The 23,798-nt window shown below is 38.5% G+C and overlaps 1 protein-coding gene across 1 annotated transcript; it reads left to right on the forward strand.

Moving 5' to 3' along the window:
- Positions 11,125-12,053, forward strand: LOC109230413 (uncharacterized mitochondrial protein AtMg00820-like). Its single transcript, XM_019395926.1, has 2 exons — positions 11,125-11,376; positions 11,514-12,053. The coding sequence occupies exons 1-2, from the start codon at positions 11,295-11,297 to the stop codon at positions 11,768-11,770; spliced, it is 339 nt and encodes a 112-aa protein (XP_019251471.1). The 5' UTR covers positions 11,125-11,294; the 3' UTR covers positions 11,771-12,053.

The raw sequence follows: 23,798 nt of genomic DNA on the forward strand, positions 1-23,798 counted from the left end.
GCAGAAGCGGTTTGGTCAGAGTTTCCAGGCGTCGCAGATGCGGAGGAAATTCCGCAAGAGTGGCCTCGCATCTGCGAGAAGATAGCCGCAGATGTGGCCATTTGGCTTTTGTTAGGAACCGCAGAAGCGGTGGATAATCCGCACAAGCGGGACCGCATAAGCGGTTGACTGGACCGCAGAAGCGGATGTGGCTGTTTTAGTGAGAGTCGCAGAAGCGGCTCACTTTCCGCATAAGCGGGACCGCAGAAGCGGTCCCTTGTCCGTAGAAGCGGACACACCTGTTCAGAAAAAGGGAATTTCGAGGGTTGAGTTTCAAAAGTTGGAAAAATCAATTGAGAGCTCGGGAGAGGGCGATTTTGAGTGGGTTTTGAAGAGAAGATCATTGGTTAACCTTTTCTTAATCCCTTTTAGTTGTATTCCATCAATATATAGCTTAATCCATCATCTAATTTCGAATTTGGCATCAAAATGGGAGAAAACTTCTTAGACTAAACCATTGAGTTTTGGGTGAGCATTTGACTTCCGATCTGGGAGATTTTTATATGGTTAGACTCGTGAGAGTACGAGAGTTCTAAAAATGTGAAAATTATTCGATTCCGAGACGTTGGCCTGAAGGGCATTTTGGTCATTTCACCTAATTTCACGTCGTGACTTTGATTTAAATAGCTAAACTAGTTGTTGCGATGTTGTTTACAATGTGTAATTGAATTGAATAGATTTAGGCCATTTGGAGTCGGATACTCGTGGCAAGGGCGTGATTTCTAGTTGATTTTGAGCCGGTTCGAGGTAAGTGGCTTGTCTAACCTTGTGTGGGGGACCTTTCCCCTTAGGATTTGTTATTTGTATTTGAGTGCCTTGTACGTGAGGTGACGAGCGCGTACTTGAGCCGATTGTTAAAAATCCTAATTTTTACTTAAGACATTGAGACCGAGTTCCTTTCATATTTGCTTTACTCTACCTGTAATTATAACCTGTGCTAGATTAGAGAAGCATGTTTAGTTGATTTAACCTGCCTAATTGCTTAAGTTGCTTTGACTGAACTACGTGAAGCATGCTAGGCTAGTATTATCTGATGCCTACCTTTTGTTTACTTCATTCCTTGGTATCTTCTGGCTGTGATTGCACATTTATATTGGGACTACGGATGTGGGATTCCGGTAGCTCCCCCTTTGTTTGCTTACTTTGGGACTACGGGTTCAATTCCCGATAGATCCCCCTGCACTTTTACTTTGGGACTACGGGTTAGATTCCCGATAGATCCCCCTGCATATTGATGGTTGGACTACGGGACGGTATCCCGGAAGATCCTTCGGTTTGGCACATGAGTTGGACTACGGGACGATATCCCGGGAGATCCACTGGACAGTTGAGGAAAGAGCTACAGGACGGTATCCTGGGAGACCCTCATTGTTATCCTTGGTATTGAGATGTAGTCATTCTGTGTGTATTTTTGTTCTTTGTGTAGTTGATATTGTCTCGTTGACCTGTCTTATCTCACTGCTGTACTCGTTATTTCTGTCAGGTTTTCATACTCGTTAATTAATATTATATTTTACCTCAGTAGGGCCCTGACCTTCCTCGTCTACCCAACCGAGGTTAGGCTTGGCACTTACTGAGTACCGCTGTGGTGTACTCATGCCCTTCCTGCGCATGTTTTTTCATGTGCAGATCCAGGTACCTCTTCTCAGGCGCACTACCCTTGAGGCGAGGAGAGACACGGAGACTTCGAGGTATATCTGCCGTGTCCGCAGACCAGGAGTCTCTATTCTGTTCCAGCTTTAGTATTTAGTTATTCCTTTTCTCTCAGTTGTTTAGATATTCTGGAGTTAGAGCAGCGTACTATGTTTCTGTTAGCCTGTGGTTCCCGTGAGTTTCCGGGTTTTGGGATTGAGTTGTAGACTTCCGCATTTCTTTTGAGTTGTATAGGCCGAGCGGCCTTATAGTAGTATTATTTAATGTTGTTAGCTTATTACATTTCGCAGTTAGTGGTTATTTCCGCATTGATAGGCTTACCTAGTTGTAGGAACTAGGTGCCATCACGACATGTTCATGGAGGGTGAACTGGGATCGTGACAAAAAATTGACAAATTCATTAAATTTACAATATTAGACTTAAATATTACTATATTAGCAATTAGCTATTTGTAGACAAAAAAAATAGTCAATTTTTTTTGAGTGGATAGATTGGGTACATCTTAAGGAGTTTGAATGTCACGACCCAAAACTTAGCCTGTCGTGATGGCGCCTATCGTGGTACTAGGCAACCCGACACCTTAAAACATTTCCAACACTTTTAAATGAAAAATAAAATAACACAGGTTTAAATCATTTGAACTTTCAAAAACTGGATAAAAAGTCAAACTCTATACGGAAATTCCCAAAACCAGGGTGCCACTGAGTACATGAGCATCTATACAATACGAGTCTGAGAATATTATCTATGTAAATTGAAATTAAATACATAAAGCTGAAAGATAGGGAAGGAGAGTCAAGGTCTGCGAACGCCTTGGAATCTCCTAACGATCAAGCTGCGCAGAGAATCAACACCCACCGTGTCCAGAAACACCTGGATCTGCATACGAAGTGCAAGGTATAGCGTGAGTACAACCAACTCAGTAAGTAACAAGACTAAATAATGGACTGAAAGTAGTGACGAGCTTCACGGATATAGTTCAGTTACGGAAATTTCAAGATAGGAGGATAAGCATACTTTCAAGTTCAACAATTAAGGCCAAAACAATTAATTCATGTCAAGTACAATTTAAACAGGATATAATATCTCTCAGAAATTACATGACAGTGATATATGCTCATCAAAGTACAATAGTAATGAAATCAAGTGCATAATCTCAGAGTGATAGTCACTCAGTCTTCCAATTCACTCCAACCTCACAGACACTCTGATAGCATCCTAGGAAGTTCAAATCTATTCATGAAGCTTTGGAATCTCAAAGAGGGCCTTTAACAAGATCTCAAGCTAAAACGTTGCAAAACAAGGTCATTGAACTTCAGGAGCGATCAAAGAAGTTGCTAGTTGGGAGGAAGAGGTTACCTTAATCTTCAAGAACTAAGATCCCTCTTCTTGTTTCCTTTCTTAACTTGGAAACCAAATAATACTTGAATTCTGAAAGTAATAATGAGCAATAACACTTTTTTGGGGCTGAATTTCGTTTTTAACTTTTTTTTCCGTTGCTCTAGAATCTCCCAAGATTATCCATATTGAAATCTTGATTAGCCTATGCTCTGATATCACTTGATAACAAACACGATAGGGATCCAAGAACTACTAAAGAAAATCAAGAAACGCGCGGAAGCTAAAAGAAAATAAAGAAACAAAAAAGGACGGAAAATTAAAGATAGATTGAATTCAAGAAAGAGTTTCTTGAATTCAAGAAGTTGAATCCTAACAACAACAATTAGCTAACGAAGAACTAATCGCCTTTGATAGAGAATTAAAAACAAGAGGTAGGTTGTGAAACCCGACCCCTTAGAATAATAAGAACAACAGTCTAAACTTATCACCTTTCTTGTATACCTAGAAGTGATCTAAGATTTCGAAAGAGTTTAATCTCACCACATTAAGTTGAGTCTTGAAGGTTGAAGAATAAATCCAAGAGTAGCCACACACAAGAGTGCAAGAAAAATCTCACAATTTTTATTGATAATAATCTGAATAATCTGACCCTAAAAAAAGAAGACACCCCTTATATAGGTAGGAGGAGGTCACGAAATTAAGGCTAAAAAACAAGGAAATAAAGTCCTAAACTACTTTGGACAACAAGTCCAACTACCTTAGGAAAAGGAAAATACTAGGAAACAAAAACCAAGCCATTCTTGGAAAGTAATTCCAACAATCTTAGGAAAAGTAAAACATAACCTTAACTAACTAGGAAATCAATAAATATAGTCCCAAAATATATGGAAATAATTCCCAAACCAATCTTGGATAGAATCTTGAAAATCTTGAAGAAAATTTGCAAACAACTTGGTACCAACTTGCACTCAATATCTAGCATGACTATTTCACCCTTCTTGGACCTCAAGTAAGTCCTTTTTATGATATAAAAACGTGGCTTTATGTAGGACTTCATGGGCTGCAAGTTTGGACACATTTTAGATGCCAAATTGGTCCAACAATGGCCTGATTTGGACCTTCTTCAGAAGATGTTTCTTGGGATCTAATCCACCTCTTCTTGGACATGAATTTGGGCTATAAAATACTTTTAACACCTACAATACTCATATCCTTTATCCTTGAGCTCTTCCTCACAACTAACAACTTCTTTGTTCGCTCTTGAAGTCAAATGACCTTATTTTGCAACTTTTTAGCTTGAGACCTTGTTAAAGGTCCTCTTTGAGATTCCAAAGCCTCATCCTTGTCTTTGAACAGATTTGAGCTTCCTAGGATGCTATCAGCTGCTGGGGCGTTGGTCAGCCCAAAAGACATCACAAGGAACTCACAATGACCGTAACGGGTCCTGAATGCTTTCTTTAGAATATCCGAGTCCCGAATCTTCAGCTGGTGATACCCAGACCTCAAATCGATATTAGAGAACACCCTCACTCCCTGAATTTGGTCAAATAGATTATTAATACGTGACAAAGGACACTTATTCTTGATTGTAACTTTGTTCAACTGCCTATAATCGATGCACATCCGCATAGTACCATCCTTTTTCTTCACAAACAGAACCGGTGTACCCTAAGGCGACACACTAGGCCTAATAAACCCCTTATCAAGAAGTTCCTGAAGCTGCTCTTTCAACTCACCCGGTGACATACAGTACGAAGGAATAGACATGGGCTGAGTGTCCAGCACCAAGTCAATATCCCTGTTGGGAGGCATGCCCGACAGGTTTGCAGGAAACACATCCGGAATGTCTCACACCACCAGAACAGAATCAATAGTAGGAGTATCAACACCAATATCCCTCACAAAGTCTAAATAAGATAAGCACCCCTTCCCAACCATCCGTTGGGCCTTCAAATGTGAAATACTCTGCTGGGAATATAATCTAGAGAACCTCTCCACTCAATCCTTGGAAACACCGGCATCTCTAGCATCACGGTCTTAGCGTGACAATCCAGCATATCATGACATGGAGACAACGAATCCATACCCAAGATCACTATCACGACCCAAACCGTTGGGACGCGACGGGCACCCAGTGCCCTTATTCAATCGAGTACCAATATAACGTATCTTTCTCATTACTTCAACATGGGTAAATAGCCAGAAGGGTCGTATGAGAGAAGCATCTTCCTGAATGACCTTTAAAGGTTATTCTTTTGTCGTCCATTCTATTATCGCCGGAATGTAGTCTCTGAAATTCTCATGATGCCGACTATTATCAAATCATTCAATCCCTAATTCATGTTTAGTTTATCTTGTTCGGCAGCCCATACTGACCTCTGTTACTCTGAGGTTTTAACTTTTCCTTCTGGTAGTTGTATTGGAGTCACGAACTTATTTCTTGAAATGAGGATATGACTTCATGGCCTATACTCTTTTATTTTCTCAAGGCCTATCACCTCTCGCCTTTTCCTTTCCTTGACTATAGACTCTATAATACTGTCAATTTTTTTGATCTACCGTTGTCATCCATGTATCACATCTTACTCATAATGCTTTATAAACTCTCTTCTTATGGGGTTAACAGTTATGTCTATTACTTTATTCTGAAAACTCCAACAAGACATTCTTTTGCTTTTAGTTCCCGTTGTTCCATCCATCGGCTCTTCGGGTTGCCTATCATTCCCTCTCTACCAGGTACGGGACCACACTAAGGTAATATTTGTCCCTTCCAGGCTTCCAATGCCTATCTTTGTAAAAAAAAATTGAACATTCTAGCATTCATATTTAGCTGTACTATTTTGGAGTGTACCATCTAGGCATCTCACAAAGAGATCTATTAGCACATTTGCAATATCTTTTGAAAATGTCAACTAACACAAACAATCCATTCACCATTTTGGGTTACTCTAACCCCGGCAGGATTCTGATATCCCGTCCTTTTCTTAAACCATATATATTAGCTCCTATAGGGCATTACTGAGATCGGTGTGGCCAATTGTACATACCTCAGTTACGGTTGAAGGTAACTCAAAAGGCTTATATTCCTCTGTCTGAGTTGTAAATATTGTTAACCTTCATTAACTAGGCGCCTCGTACCCATATTCATCTTGTTTCTTTGCTTCTGGAAACTTCTATTTATCTTCTGAGCCTCTCATTGTCTTTCACCATAAATGTGGATAGATATTCTTGCCTTAAGGCTCCTTATCAAGAGGCTTATACATCTAAGTACACATATGATCTACTGGAGACCTTACATTTACTTATCATAAGCATCATGAAAATCGAGTTTTTCTGAATCAACCTTTCCATAGTCACAGTCAATCTCTTACCACCAATCTTTCTGGATGTAGGCATCGCCATATTATGAATAAGACAGAGTTTAGGAAATTGAGTTCTTACAACTGAGCTCTACCACGCGATCTAGAGTAAGAAGAAAGAGTGACAGTCCTAAATGTCCTGTAACCTCCTGCTTATAAGTGTGGTGCACGATACACCCATAAACAAGACTCTACTAGACACGACTTGTAGACTCCCTATGACAGAACAACTATGATACCACTTTTGTCGCAACCCAAACCAATGGGCCACGACTGGCACCCGGTACCTTACTTAATCGAGTACCAACATAACATATCTTTCTTATTGTACTTTCATTGGAAAATGGGCCAAACGGACCGTCATGGGCTAACCAGAATAAACATTGGGGAATACTCAATACAGGATGACCCAACCTGATATAAAAACTTATATATGTGATATACGGGCCTATAAGGCCAACATGATCATTTGTAAACTCAAAATATAGGCCGGCAAGGCCATACAAACATTCGTATACATGATATCTATCTACAAGCCTCTAAGAGTACATACTTAACATAAAGGTCGGGACAGGGTCCCGCCATACCAAATAATACGCGTCTAAATCATACTGACCAAACAAGCAACTCCGGAACAAATGGAGCGCACCAACATCTTCCACTGAGCTGATAGCCTACTTGGAGGACTCTCGACCTGTCTATCGGACCTGCGGGCATGAAATGCAGCGTCCCCATGCAAAAGGAACGTCAGTACGAATAATGTACCGAGTATGTAAGGCACATAAATAAGTACATAAAAGACATAGAAGAAATATAGAGTAAATGACTCAACATGTAAGTCTGGATAACTCTGTAAATCATGAAATACTTATAGTGACATGCATATGCATATGAATATCATGTCGTGTGTAGGTACATGTGTTCATAATATCATCAAGCCTCGAGGGCATCCCATCATATCATCTCGGCCACTGTGGGCAAATCATCAACGTATACCAACTGATCAGGTGGTGGTGCGTATATAATGTCGTAACCTTTTCCCATATCCCATATACATATATACGCGTATATAACGCCATCTGGTAATGGATCAATGTACATGTATAAATGAATGCAATGCATGAGAAGTACATCAATAAAATATCTCGGCATGTCATAAGACCATTATACCTCTGATTAATATCATGAAATAAACTTTATCAACTTACGTATTTTTTGAGACCCATGAACAGACGACAGAATAATAAGACATATGGAAATTCAAGAACATAGTCGTCTCTAATACGTCTATGAATAGAGTCATTCGTGGAAGTTGTGCATTTGCTCGTTTCATTCGTGTCGTATAAATCATGCCAAAAAGAAAGAAGGGATAGCCTTAACATACCTGAACCGGTTCTCTTGACAATCCCTCTAACACACGTCACTTGCGACAACACGTAATGGCGGATCGAAGTAGAAAAAAATCCGTATGATATTCTTGAGAAAGATTACACCATACTCGTTTAGAATCACAAAATCCCGTTGCTATAACATTACATAGTCTCATATGAATTTTGTGGTAGCTTCACCCATAACTTAGTAAATATAAACATTCCTCTTTGAAGCTTAAGAGCAATATTATGAAATTGGAATGGAACAATTGCTTACTTCAAGCAAGGAATGATTAGGTCGCAACATTCCTTGGCATTTCTTGATAACTTTCTTTTACCAAATGAGGTGAAGTGCCTAAATCTTTAAATTTTGCCATCTTGCCATTTAATTAAGAGTCACCTAGTGGTTCTTATATGGCTGACACGTAAGTGGTTATAAGACTTATTCAAAAGTCATCCACTTAATTTCTTAATCAATTCATTAATCTTCACTAGTCCAATAATTAATTAATTATCCACATAATTAAGAATTATAATAAAATGCTACTTACTTTTAATACACTTTATAAACTTTACTATCATGGCCATGTGGTTCCTTGTATGGCACTAGTCCATAAATACGGGGTATTTATAGCTTAGGCCGTATTTTATCCCAAAATATCAAATTTCGACGAAATTTATTTTCTTTGATTTGCGCACCCTCTCACCTCCACGAATTTACTTATCACTTGTTTGAAATAGTACAATCCTTATAATCTCACAATAATCTAATTTTCGAACTTACGTCGATTAACTTACGGCGAAACTTTATCGTACGAAAATGCCGGATGTAACAATTGTAGTCAACTTTCAATTACCGGATTGATGTTGGGAAAGGGAATTAAAATTGGGGTTGAAAGAGAAAATTAAAACTTGAGAGTTTTCTGGTGAATCTTGGTCTGGTGGGTCACGTGAGGGGTAAGAAGTTTTAGCTTTTGATAAGCTTTTCCTTGGCTAAAGTTCTTTTGCTTCAAGTCCCACTTTACTGTTTTTCCTTATAGGTGGTGGGTATTTTTCTGACAAGCCTTATTTTTCACAAAAATCTTGAATTTTCCATTTCCTTGCACAGTGCTCTTACTTTGGTTCTCCGCCCCACGTCATTTACACACTTGCCTTTCTGAAATTAAAATTTCAAAATGGCAAGTGATTCTTCGCCAACAGATGGTATTAAACCATCTTTTATCTCAATTTCAAATTCTTCCACTATTATAACTGTTAGATTACAAGATAGTGATAATTACACACCATGGTCTTCTTCGGTTGAGATGTGGTTTATGGGACAAGGATATAAAGATCACTTAGTCAAAAGTGCTAGCGATATTGATACTATTGAAAGGGCTAAGTGGACTCGCATTGATGTACAATTGTGTAATCTTTTATGGAATTTTTTGGATCCTAAATTACTCAAACTTTTCCAGTCTTGTAAAATTTGCTACAGATTTGGACTAAAGCTAAGGCTTTGTATACGAATAACGTACAACGTATATACAAAGTTGTCTCAGATCTAGTCCTACTGCAGCAGTATAATCAAGATATGGCGAGTTATTTAGGACAAATAGATACTCTGAAGGATCAATTTGATTGTCTTATGCCACATTCTTCAAATATCACTACGCAAGAGATCAAATCTTGTCAAGTCCCATAATTCCTTCCCTTATAGACGTATCTGCTCGGTTGTTGCGCAACTATTCAGAAACAATTGATACTAATAAAGCTGAGATATCCGTGTTAGCTGTGCAAAATGATGATCCACAGGGACAAATGTCTATCAAAGGGGAAAAGGTAAAAGCTCTAGACCTTACTACAACTATTGCAACAAGCCCGGCTATACTCGACAAACTTGTTGGAAACTACATGGTCTACCAACACGTCCTAACAATCGCAATGTTGCTCATGTAGTTCAAACTCGTAATGACATAAATGGTCAACAAGCCAATTATATTACTTTGTCTGGAGCGAATTATAGTGATTATTTGTAGTATCAAGAGGCTAAACAACAGTCTTTTCATCAGACATATCACAAACTGGTAATTTCTTTGCTTGTTTGACCAAGTCTTCACCCATTGGCCCATGGATATTGGATCCTGGTGCATTGACCATATCTCTGGTAATCAAAATCTTTTCTCAAACTTTGCTCACTCCCCAACATTCTCTGCAGTAACTCTTGCTACTGGCTCACGAGCTGAAGTAAAAGGAGTAGGGAAAGTGCAACCTCTTCCCTCTATTCTCTAAACTCAATTTTATTTGCTCCTCAATGCCCATTGAATTTGGTTTCCTTTAGCAAATTAACCATAACTCTCATTGTTCTGTCACCTTTTTTGCTAACTCCGTTATTGTGCAGGACCGGAGTATGGGAAAGACGATTGGAATAGGATATGAGTCACAGGGACTATATTACTTGTCCAAACACAACCTCCAGTTGCCTTCATTCCGCTGCCTCAGCTGATCTTCTCCACAGCCGATTAGGTCACCCGAGTCTTGCAAAGCTTCTGAAGTTAATTCCTAGTCTTTCACATTGTCGTATATTGAATGTGAATCTTGTCAACTTGGGAAACATACTCGCACTTTGTTTACAAAAAGAGTCAATAATAGGGCCTCGTTTATGTTTAACATTGTTCACTAAGATATATGAGGTCCTAGTCGTGTTGTTTCAAGTTTGGGGTTTCAATATTTTGTTACCTTTATTGATGACTTTTCTCGTTGCACATGGGTATTTTTAATGAAAAATCGTTCTGAACTGTTTGCTATTTTCCAAAAATTTTGTGCTGAGATAAATAATCAATTTGGTGTTTCAGTAAAGGTATTACATAGTGACAATGCCAAGGAGTACTTATCATCTCCATTTGATAACTTTATGTCGTCTCAGGAAATCACTCATCAAACTTCTTGTGTATATACTCCTCAACAAAATGGGGTCGCCGAACGTGAAAATTGGCATCTCATTGAAACTACGCGTACCCTACTTATACACCAACATGTTCCTCTTCGTTTTTGGGGGATGTCGTTCTCACTGCTTGTTATCTAATCAATATAATGCCCTCAATTGTGTTGCAACATCAAAGTCCTCACTCCATTCACTTTCCATGTCAATATCCTTATCATCTACCTTTAAGAGTGTTTGGATGTACTTGTTTTGCTCATGATCACAACCCTGGAAATGATAAACTCCACCCAAAATCAATTAAGTGTGTCTTTCTAGGATATTCTTATACCATAAAGGTTACAAGTACTACAATCCAAAAACAAATAAATATTTTACTACTCCAGATGTAACCTTCTTCGAAACATCTCCTAATTTTTCCCTAAACGCTACAAGCAAAAATTTAATTCCTTAAGTATTGCCAGTACCTATACTTCCTATGCCATAGATCAATCTTCCAAACAACCTTGAAGTTGCTCCTCCTCCTCTTCAAGTAAACTCTCTTCGTTCTCGTCTTCCTGATCTTAGTAATGATAGCACTACTCTTGTTCCTAATATGATAGTAGCTCCCGATGAAACATCTCTTGCACCTTAGTCACCTGCTCCAGTTGCCTTCATCAGATGCAGTAACTCCACCAATTTCCATACGCAAAGGTATACGCACTACTCAAAGACCAGTAAGATATAAATGTTTAAGTTATCATCGATTGTCCCCTTTATATTTTATTTTGTATCTTCCTTGTCTAATGTGCCTATACCAAAGACTGTTGACGAAGCATTACAACATCCAGGGTGGAGAGGTGCTATGATCGAAGAAATGACTGCTCTAGAAACCAATAACACTTGGGCATCAGTCCAGTTACCGGAGGGAAAATCTATCGTTGGATGTCGATGGATATACACAGTAAAGGTAGGATCGGATGGAACTATTGATCGGCTAAAAGCACGCCTTGTTGCCAAAGGATATACCCAAATGTATGGCCTTGACTACGGCGACACATTTTCTCCGTTGCCAAGATTGTATCTGTCTGATTGCTTATCTCCTTAGCAGCAATGCGTCATTGGCCACTTCATCAACTAGATATTGATGCATGCCGGATGAGCATGCCTAACAATTTGCAAGTCAACATCATAGCATTTGAGTGATTTAAAGGAGTTAAGATCAAGAAAGCTATACTTGTAATAAATGACTAAGCTCCTTAGAATTAGCTTAAGGGTATTTGGGTCATTTGTGGCCAAATACCCGCTCTAGTATAAATGGCCCGTAAGGCTTTTATTTTAGGTAGACTTGATGAATGATAAACTTGAAGACATGCAAGTCTCACCCTTTATCCTTGTCTTTTAATTAATGCATTTATGTTTATACCTTCAATTTCTTTATTGCTTTCATTAGTGCTTGATGAAGCTTCTGTATATATGTGATTTTCTGCTCATACTCTGTCAAATTCTAGTATAGTTTATGATATCGTCCCACAGAGATTGGACAATCTAAGCTACAGATTTTTAATATTTTGACTACTATTTGAGATAACCAAATTGATAAAAGGTGTGTTTGGAATTATAAATTAAGACAAATTTCTTCTGAAAAGTTTATATTTAAAAAGAGTTGGGAATCGTTGAATTCACTTGATATATCATTACAATAAAATCTCAATTTTATATACGTATTTCTCTAAAGAATAATTGCTTATTGCTAATACAATTAGATTTTTACACTAAGAAATAAATAAATAATTAACAGTCCGTGAGGTTATGTCAATTAATTGATTTAAAACTAGTGACGATTAAACTGAAATATCTTGCCTGAATTGTGCTCAAGCGTAGTAAAAACTTCGTGAGAATATTTTTAATAGAAAATCAATAATCTTGCCTTCAACAATTCCTGCGTGAGAATTAAAACCGAGAAAAGCAAGATTACAGACTTGAAATAATAATCTTACTGAAAATTGCTTTCACTCTAATATCTGTGCTCATGTGTAGTAAAAACTTCGTGAGAATATTTTTACTAAAAAATCAATAATCTCGTCTTCAACAATTCCTCCGTGAGAATTAAAACTGAGGAAAGCAAGATTACAGACTTGAAATAATAATCTTACCAAAAATTACTTTCATTCTAATATTCTATTCATCAGTTATTATTTATTAATTTTGCTCCGTGAGAATGACAAAATTAATATAAGAATAACTTAGATATAAAATATGTAGATGTGATAATAATGATTAAAAAATCATCATTCCAGCACAGTATGAAATGTAAATAGAGTTTCAGGCCAAGAATGTATTGAAACTGAGATAGTATTATAATGATATCAAGCTTTATCAACTATCCCTATAAAAAAAAATTACTCCATTATAAAGTAAGAAAGGCTAAAAAATACTTTCAAAAAAACTAGAATATTTTTACTACAAAGAGAGACTAGAGGGAAAGACTAAGGTTACTCTTCTCTTTCTCTTTAGAAGCTTAAAAAAAACTAGATAGGAAATTGGATACAAAGTGGGATGTCTTTCTTCTACAAATATATGGCTATTTATAAGAAAATTCCTACAAGGCCTTGGTGAGAAATTGCAATATAATATCAATATATCATATGGCCTTGATGAGAAATTGATATGGCAATTTGTCATGAAATTTTGGTGAGAATTTGCCATAACTTTTGTATCTCTTGACTTTGTGTAGTCTTAGATGAAATTGTCACGGATGCATCCTTCTTCCTTGAACTGTAGGTTCTTTCTTTTTCTCTTTTTCCATGTATTCTTTTTCCTGCGAGAATTGTTAGAAAAGTGCGAGAATAGGATATAAATTGGTCATGTTTTATATCTAAAATATTATATTTTTATATTAAAATATATGAATAATTTATATCCATCAGTGCTAAATTAGTCTTAGTTGGTGAGCAATTAGTAGTGAATGCTTAATTGCTTAATTACTTTATCGGATTTTCAAGAGTTGCCAATCTCTTGTGGGCATCATAGCATATGGTTACAATTGATTGAGTTCATAGAGGTAATTAGGCTTCATATCCTAATTGGTTCTTGTTCTTCCAATCAATTGTAGGTCTGGCTCTTATGTTAATTGCTTATGCGTACAACTGATTGAGTTCATAGAGGTAATTTGATGCCCAATTGTTGGGTATCAGCTGATAGTTACCGCTCCGTTTTCCCCATTTCTGCTTCTAATTGCTTTAATTATTGGTTCATATGTGATCGGGTTGGTTGGCTCGGGTTCGAAAAGGTTTTGAGAAGGTTTGAGACACTTGGTCTCTTTTAAGAAGGCTTAAGTTGGAAAAGTCAACCGGACGTTGACTTATGTGTTAGAGGGCTCGGATGTGAGTTCCGATGGTTTGGAAAGCTTCGGGAGATGATTTGGGACTTAGGAGTGTGATTGGAATGTGTTTTGGAGGTCCGGAGTAAATTTAGGCTTGAATTGGCGAAATTATATTTTTGGCGTTTTCCAGTTGATAGGTGAGATTTTGATATAGGGGTCGGAATGGAATTCCGGAAGTTGCAGTAGCTTCGTTATGTAATTTGGGATGTACGTGCAAAATTTCAGGTCATTTGGACGTGGTTTGGTTGGGTTTTTGATCAAAAGCGGAATGCGGAAGAATTTAGAACCTTAAGCTTGAATTCGATGAGTTTTGGTGGTTTTGATGTTGTTTTAGGTGTTTTAAAGATTGGTACAAGTTTGAATAAAGTTACGGGATATGTTGGTGCTTTTGGTTGAGGTCCCGGGGGCCTTGGGGTGATTTCGGATGGTTGACGGGGAGTTTAAAATTTTTTTGCAGCTGCTGTATTTTGCCGCTTCTGGTATTTCCGCACCCGCGGATAAGGGACCGCAGGTGCGGCGCCGCATAAGCGAACGAGGGGCCGTAGAAGCGGTCAAAGGTACGTTGGTCAGGAAACCGCAGAAGCAGCTAGGAGGACCGCATCTGCGATGTCGCAGATGCGGGTGTGGAACCGCAGATGCGGGAAACGAGGTGCTTAAGTGATTTCCGCAGAAGCGGATCAAGAACCGCAAATGCGGTACCGCAGATGCGGTGGGATAACCGCTGATGCGGAAATGTCTGGTCAGATTATATTAATTCCTCCTTCGCGATTTTCAGAGGGTTTCTCACTTTTTAACACGAAATTTTGGAGCTTTGGGTGATTTTGAAGAGAGGAAATCATTGTTATTCAGTAAGGTAAGGATTTTGGACCCCAAAAATCGATTATTTTTTATTAAGGAACAAAATATCAGTGTTAAATTCATGAAAATCAGTAGAAAAAGGTGGAGTTAGGGCTTGAGATTATGATACCTTCTAGGGATGATTTGAGGGGTCAAACGAACTCCGATTTTCGAGTTCTTTATATGTATGGACTTGTGAGATGATGAAGAACATTTTGGTATAATGTTTGTCCAGTTCCGGGACGCAGGCCCGGGGGACGAGTTTTGACTGATTTCGGGTTTTGTGCTTAAAATCGATATTTTTCAATTGGAATTCATTCGTTTAGCATAATTTGATGATAAAAATCTGAACTTGGTAGATTTGGAGCACTCGGAAGTTGGTTCAAGAGGCAAGCGTGTTGCAGAGTAGCTTTTCAGGCTAGTTCGAGGTGAGTAATGATTTTAAATGCTGCCCTGAGGGTATGAAACCCCGGAAATTTCATAGCGTACAGCTATGTTGAGGTGACTCACACGCCAGATGACGAGCGTGGGGTAGAGCACCGTTGGGGATTGTGACTTAGTCCATCCCAAATGACTATTTTACTGTGTATTTAATAGCTAATTGTTTGATATCATTTTATTTTGGGCTAAATGCTATATTTGGGCTTCGTGCCAACTATTTGAACCCTTAGGGGATCTTAAATAATATTTTCCTCACTGTTTGATTTCATACTGGTGCTCAGTCATGCTATATTTTTACTATTTTCAAAACTCAGCTATGTTATTCTGTTTTAAACACATTAAATAATATTTTGAGCTGAGCTTCATGTTTTACTGATGCCCGAGGGGCTTATGAGATTCTGACTAAGTAAGGTCGAGGGCCTGTATTGTGAGGATATATTTGGGTCGGGCTGCACGCCGCAACAGTGATACACTGATTATGATAATGAGGCCGAGGGCCTGAGATTGTACGCCACGAGGTGGCTTGAGATTGATATGAGGCCGAGAGCCTGTTTATGATGCCACGAGATGGCTTGATTATGCGCTTGGGCTGTAAGGGGCCCATCCCGGAGTCTGTACACCCCAGTGAGCGCGGGTACCCATTGTGATATGAGAGATAGCCCGAGGGTCTGGTATTGATATGTGATATTGCCCGAGGGGCTGATTTTGTTGTTACTGTGCCCGAGGGGCAGTTATTATGTGTTTACTTTTTAGTTGTTTTCTTGTATATTGTTTAACTGTTTAGAAGATGTTTATGAGGTTTCACTGCTCAATTATATTTACTGATTTGTTATGCCTCTATTAGCTGAATGTTGTGCTTTACGTGGTTTTATATTACTCAGTCTTCATTTATTTTTATTACTCACTGAGTTGGAGTACTCACTTTACTCCCTGCACCGCTGTGTGCAGATTCGGGCGCTACAGGTCCTGCTCCTGAGGATTGATAGTTCCAGCAGGTCTTCGGAGATTTACTAGGTAGCTGCTTGGCGATTCGCAGCCCAGTGCATTCTTCCTCTATCTTAGTTCTTTTTTATTCAGTTATGTAGTAGTGGATTAGACTTCAGATTTCTAGTATTGTTTTAGACTTCGGAATCACTCCTACAAGGCATAAAACACACAATTAGTGCAAAACACTAACGATTAAAACGCCAACTCAACTAAAGTGCAGTAAATTTGAGTGTAATAAGCGACTAAAATACGTAATTATAGCCTATCATCAACACCCCACACTTAAACCATTGCTCGTCCTCGAGCAATCAAACTACACTTTATATAGACACGACCTTTTTAAACAATTCTCCTAACTCATCACACCAAGAGTATTTAAAATAGACTAAGCACAAAAGCGTAACATCTTCACCTCAAGATTTGACTCACAAGTACCACGCATTATTCACAACTCACCCACTTACTCTAATATAGAGATCACTGACGTTACCTTTCCTTCATGAATCAAGTGCCCTCACACAACAAAAGAGAGTAGTTCCACACAATAAAATTTAAGAACACTTAGGAACTCAAGATAGAAAGTATTCACTCACTCTCAAAAATAACATTCATATGCCACAAAAGATGCACCATAAGCTTGCCCGTAGTGTACTACTCCACTAATCGAGCTCATTCAATCTAGGATCAATTAGGACTTTATTTGGTTGTAATGTAGGCTACGGGACGGGTAGGATACCTTTAGATATAAGAGTGACTACACCTCCCTAAGCACTTTAATACATATACTTTAACATTCAAACCCCATACTTATGTTAAACCAAAACTCCACCTTCACATCAATGTATATTACCCCATACTTCTTTAAGCACAATTACATCAAAAGCCACCACTTATCAAGGAATATTTTTTTTCTTCACAACAATCCAACTATTTTTTTCCTCAATTCAAGTGGCTCTTTCTTTTTCAAAACAGTGCACCTTTCTCCCTATTTAATTAGTTCCACTCAAAAGCCAAACCAACCACCCCATACTTTAACTTTTACAAAGTTCATAAACAATTCAAGTGCTCATGAGAGGTTACAATGGTTCAACTAGATGGTTAATTCGAACAAATGGGTAAAGCTTGTAATGTGGTTGCCAAAGAAACATGATTACAGGCTCAAAGGGGTTAACTACGATACATAACAATTAGGCGGGTAAAATATACATATCTGGCTCAACAAAGAAACGCCTATATCACTTCTAAGACTGAATAAAACTACTATTTCGCGTTGCAAACACACGGGGCAAGTTCTAGGCATCAAATGCAACGCACAGAATAACATCCAAACCTCACACACACATGGCACCTAACTCACTCAGGATTGGATTCATCAAGACATTCTAGTCAATGCAGTTAAGCAAAGTTAAAATCATACAATTTAAGGTACTTATACAAGAGTCAAAAACTGAACCTAAGCGTCACAACCAAAGTACTCACTATTCTCAAGGCATAACAAAGTCAAGAGATATTGCTTCATTTCAAAACACAACACAATGGCTCCTATTCCTAAAAAACAAACTAACTACACCCGGTTCAAATAAAACTCTTGGAAAAGAACCGTGGCACAAAGAAAAACCAAGGGGGAATTATTACACTACCTACAAAGAAAATCTTTTTATTTTATTTTTTCTTTAGACTTAAATCCCTCAAGAAAATTGTCTATTAGATCCATCGTCGGGGAAAGTCCAATCTTTTCTATTTAAAAAAAAAGTATTCAATTAAACTAACACAACTAAAATAGCATAGAAAGTCACTCAGACAATCTCCTCACCCCACACTTAAAATTGTGCATTATCCCCAATGCCCACCATAACTAATAAAGGGGTAAAATAGACTCCCTGGTAGGCCAAAGGCCGAAGCACTAACAGCTCATGGGGTACTCAGACTTCTCCCAAGCTTGGTCCTTCGTGCGGGTACCTCACACTTAGTTCCAACCATTTGGTTCCTTTGCTTTCCATGCTCCTAGAAAATAAAAATTAACACTACAAAAATAATACAATTAAAAAAAACAAAAAAATAAAATAAAATAAAGTAGTAAAGTTGGGTTGCCTCCCAACAAGCGCTTGATTTAACGTCGCGGCACGACGTGAATCACTTTTTCCCTCCACCTTGAACTTATGAATTGAGCCCCCAATTTGGCTTCAAGTATTCGGTTATGCTCCAGGGGTGGTGGAACAAATATAATTGGCCCAAGTAACCATTGTACTATTTTACACTTCTTGGCTTTTAGATGTGGCATGTAGTCCTGTCTTTCTGGCAAGAAAAATTCCAGACTGTAGGCACCCTGTTCCACATTCCTTGACTTCTCAACTGGCTCGGATGACTCTATTTACATAACATCATCCAAGCCCAATGTGGAAAAATGTTTGGAGTGAGGAACAATGCGCTCAAACACATGAACTTCAGGATTTTCAACATCCTCAACATCAATGATACTAGAGTCAACAAAATTTGTATCCTCAAAGTCCTTGACTGACTCTAGTCTCACTTCTTCAACATCGACATCCTCAAATTGTAGTTGGCTAGGTTGTTGATGTTCTACTCTGAACTCCTTAATTAACACCTCAAATTCACGCTCTTCTTGGCTACTATCCCCAATATTGGCTTGTTGAGCATTAACAACTCCAACCACTTGACTCAATTGAGCCTCCAAGTTGCGTATAGTTGCCTCTTGCCTCTCTATCTGCAGTTGTTTCTCTTTATTTTGTTCCAGAAGGCGCTTAACATATCCTTGATCTCCTTCAGGTCCGCATTTCCAGGTTCTTTGTTCCTATTAGCTTCACAAGAAAAGGTAGAACCATCATAGTAAGGGGTTGGGGGAAATAAGAAATATAAGCACAACCTTAAAGGTGACCATTTTTACCACCACACACATTCCACAAATAAGATTGAGTTGGTGCACATAACTCGCTCTTAGGAACGTTTTGAAAATTTTGCCACGGGTGGTTTCCTTCACAATATGTATGGAGATCAACAGTAGAATTATCTACACCTAAATTCCCATAATTCCAAGGTGTCATCTTTCTCAAATCAACAGTTATAAAAAAAAACACACAAAAAAAAAAAAAGTTCAAACTTGAACCCTAGCAATATATATAGCTACAACTACACCATTAGTTCCCCAACAACGGCGCCAAAATTTGATCACGCCCAACTCTAGTCCTAAAAAGGATAAGCGGTCGCTACAAATATAATCCGGTCTAAAAGTCCGGAGTCGAATCCCACAGAGAACTAAGGCTTAGCTATATCTGTTTAATATCACTAAGAAGACAAGATTGAACAATTTTCTAAATTATAAAGATTGAGATTTATATTTCTAACTGATTAACTAGCAAATACTACAAAGCGGTAAAATTATCAACTAACGAGACAAAAGATTGGAGACTAAATTAAGGAGGTCTAGAGTTATGATTTCCCCAATTGTCGGAATCCCTCTAGCTATGTTCCCTACAGTTTCGCCAATGTATTCTCTACTGATCGTGAGCACTTTAGGTGCCGTAATTCTCTCTCGAGCAACTACAATAATTTACTAGACATATTCTCTCGAACTACGCTAGTTGGCTTTATCTAACCGCTCAATATGACCACGTCAAGGCTTTGTTATTTCTAAACCTACCTTTAAACCCGCTGTATTGATTTCTCACATACGTTAGGAGTGACGTTGTTCAACAACCACCTAAATATGTATCCTTTCTCAAGCAACACATAATAAATAGGCGCAGTCAATCGATGTTCATTCAATCAACAACAATAAACACGTAGTAGAACAAGTAGAGAAATCCAATGGCTCAATTATATAAAAACATAACAAGAATTTATCCTACAAAAGGTTCTATCAAAACCCTAGATAACAAATTAGTTATTCATAATAGTATGTAAAACTACAATACTAAAAGTCATAACCAACAACGAAAAATAGGAAGAGGAAGAAAAAACTCGTAGAAGAATTCTCCGCCTTGCTTCTATAGTGTCTCTGCCTCCTTAGGTCGAATCTGTGTCAAAAATTGGTCTCCTCCCTTCAAAAATACCATTTTTCCATGTATATATACCAAGTAGGGTCGGGCCCAAATAATTATACCTTCTCCTACGCGAAAAAGGATAATTTTTCACGTCTGGACCGCGGCGGCCGCGGTCAACCGCGGCACGGACGCGGTATTTGGCAAATGTACTGCCTCAGTCCGCCTCAGGTCCGCGGTCGCGGTTTCGACCGCATTTTTCACCCTATTCCCTTTGTAATTTGAAGAAACGTAAAACATGAAAGTTGTAGATCTTTGAGTAGGCTTTCCAACCATATATTGTGGAGCCCAAATGGAGTTCTGATCAAAAAGTTATGTGTATTTTACTAAACAGTACGCAATATGCCTCCTCGATTCTTTGTTTTGTTGCTCTATCATCCGTTGATCCCCGAATACGATCCCGGCTTAATTCTTGGGCTTTTACTCAGACTTCAAAGCTCTAAATCACTTGAATTAATTCCATAACATCTATATAGCTCGGAATCAGTCCTATAAGGCATAAAACACACAATTAGTGCAAAACACTAACGATTAAAACACCAACTCAACTAAAGTGCAGTAAATTTGAGTGTAATAAGCGACTAAAATACGTAATTATAGCCTATCATCACCATACCACAAGCTATAAAATGTCACCCTATTACTAACAATGAGGCAGAATATGAAGCTGCGATTGCAGATCTAGAACTGGCACGCGAGCTTGGCATAGAACTGGTCGTAATCAAAAGCGATTCACAGCTCGTAGTTAACCAAATGCTAGGGACTTACACAGCCAGAGAGGCAAGAATGCAGTAATACCTGGAAAAGGCACGTGATCTGGTTAAGCAATTCCAAACCTAGAAAGTCGTGCAGGTACCAAGAGAGGAGAATGTCGAGGCAGACGACCTAGCTAATCTTGCATCTGCTGCAGAAGTAACAAATGATGAAAATGCTTCTGTAATTCATTTATTTCATTCAGTACTTGATCAAGACAAAAATGAGGTAAATTTCAATAATTTAACTTGGGATTGGAGGAACGAGATTGTCATTGTTTTGCAGTATGGAATATTACCTGAAGATAAGAAAAAGGCTCAAGCACTTCGCAAAAAAGCGGCTCGATACTGTTTAAAGCAAGACAATCTTTATCGTAAAATGTTCGGTGGTCCTCTAGCAAGATGTCTCGGGCCTTCTCAAACAGAATATGTGATGAGAGGAATACACGAGGGACACTGTGGAAATCACGCAGGAGGAAGATCTTTAGTAAAAACCATGATTATAGCCGGTTATTATTGGCAAAAAAAAAAAGAAGACGCAGAAAGTTTTGTGGCTAAATGTGATAAGTGCCAAAGATACGGTAACAACATGCATAGACCTGTTGAATTGTTACATCCAGTCATTGCACCATGGCCTTCTATGAAATGGGGGATGGTGTCACGACCCGGATTTTCCACTCTCGGGAGTCGTGATGGCGCCTACTAGTGAAAGCTAGGCAAGCCAATCAACTGAATTATTTGCCTTGTTTCCATTCTTAAATTCGTTAACAGTTATAGGCCAACAGTTAATAATCAAAAAAATTTACCAAGCGGAAGATTTAATTTTAAGTTTAATAATATTGCTAATACCATTCCATAAGAAATCTACCCAAGATTGGTGTAACAACTTCACAGACTGTCTAAAAGTACTACAAATAAAGGTCTGAAAGAAATAACAAAATACTGTCTCTAGGATTACATAAAAGAAACAGGAATAATAGATGGAGGGAGACGCCAAGGCCTGCGGACGCCTGCAGGACTACCTCGGGTCGCTTGATGAACAAGGAGCAGAAATCTCACTGCGGTCTGAAATCTACAGCACTGGGATCTGCACAAAATAGTGCAGAGTGTAGTATCAGTACAACCGACCCTATATGCTGGTAAGTGCCTAGCCTAACCTCGGCGAAGTAGTGACGAGGCTAGGACCAGACTACCAAATAAACCTGTGCAGATAAATAATATACAGCGGAAAAATAAAAGCAGAAATATACAGTCAAGGATGGGAGGGGGAAACATGCTGCGGGGAAATATCAGGTGGCAACAGGAAGACAACAGGTAAATATAGGGATCACCACAATTCAACTATCAACAAGAATCGGAAATCAAACAAGTGCACGACATCACCCTTCGTGCTTTTACTCTCATCCTCACCATAAAATCAATATAAACTGCACGGCATCACCCTTCGTGCTTTTACTCTCATCCTCACCATAAAATCAATGTAATCGGCATGGCATCACCCTTCGTGCTTTACACTCTTCCTCACAAAATAATACACGGCATCACCCTTCGTGCTTTAACACTCTCTCATCAAAACAATGCACGGCATCACCCTTCGTGCTTTACACTCTTTCCCACCCAAATAACAAAACACAAACAATAAGGGCAAGGAATAAATGAATCATAATAAAATCCCGGCAAGGGAACAATATCAAAACAACAACATCCTGGCAAGGGAACAACATTAAAAGCAATAACGTCCCGGCAAGGGATCAATACCATAATCCTCTTCTCATTTTCACATTTACATCACAACTTGATTCACAATTTGAGCCAATGCTCTATAAGGTTCAATTGCCAATTATACTTCCAGAAATCACTTTGCAACTTGAGCCAACGCTCTTCAATATACAATTACCAATATTCTTTCCACAAACCTTACTCAACAATAGCAACCACCACATTACACATGAACAATACAAAGGGAGTCACATTAATCTTAACATAAGACTCACGGGCATGCTTGACGCCAACGTATAGATACTCGTCACCATGCCTATACGTCGTACTCAACAAATAACACATAGCAAATAGGACACAACTCCTAATCCCTCAAGTTAAGGTTAGACCAAACACTTACCTCGATGCCTCGAACACAGTTCAAGCCTCAACTATCGCTTTACCTCTTGATTCCACCGCCAATTCGCTCGTATCTAGCCACAAGTTACTTAACTATATCAATAAATGCTAAATGAATCAATTCTAATGCATGGAAATAAGTTTTCTAAAGTTTTTCCCAAAAAGTCAAAAATCGACCCCGGACTCACATGGTCAAAACCCGAGGTTCGAATCAAAACCCGACTACCCATTCACCCACGAACTCGAATATACAATTTGTTTTGAAATCGGACCTCAAATCGAGGTCCAAATCCCCAAAATTTGAAAAAGCTAGGTTCTACCCAAAACACCCAATTTCCCCCATGAAACCTTTGATTTTGAGTTGAAATCATGTGAAAAGATGTTAAAGATTGAAGAAAACGAGTTAGAAATAGCTTACAATCGATTTGGAGAAGAAATTGCCTTTGAAAAATCGCTCTAGAGTGTTTTGGTTTTGAAAGAGTGTGAAAAATGGTTGAAATGCGTCTAAGTTATGAATTTACAGGTCTCTGATGTCGCAATTCTGACCAGGATTCGCAA

Source organism: Nicotiana attenuata, chromosome 7 (genome assembly GCF_001879085.1).
Source record: "Nicotiana attenuata strain UT chromosome 7, NIATTr2, whole genome shotgun sequence".
NCBI classification, from domain to species: domain Eukaryota; kingdom Viridiplantae; phylum Streptophyta; class Magnoliopsida; order Solanales; family Solanaceae; genus Nicotiana; species Nicotiana attenuata.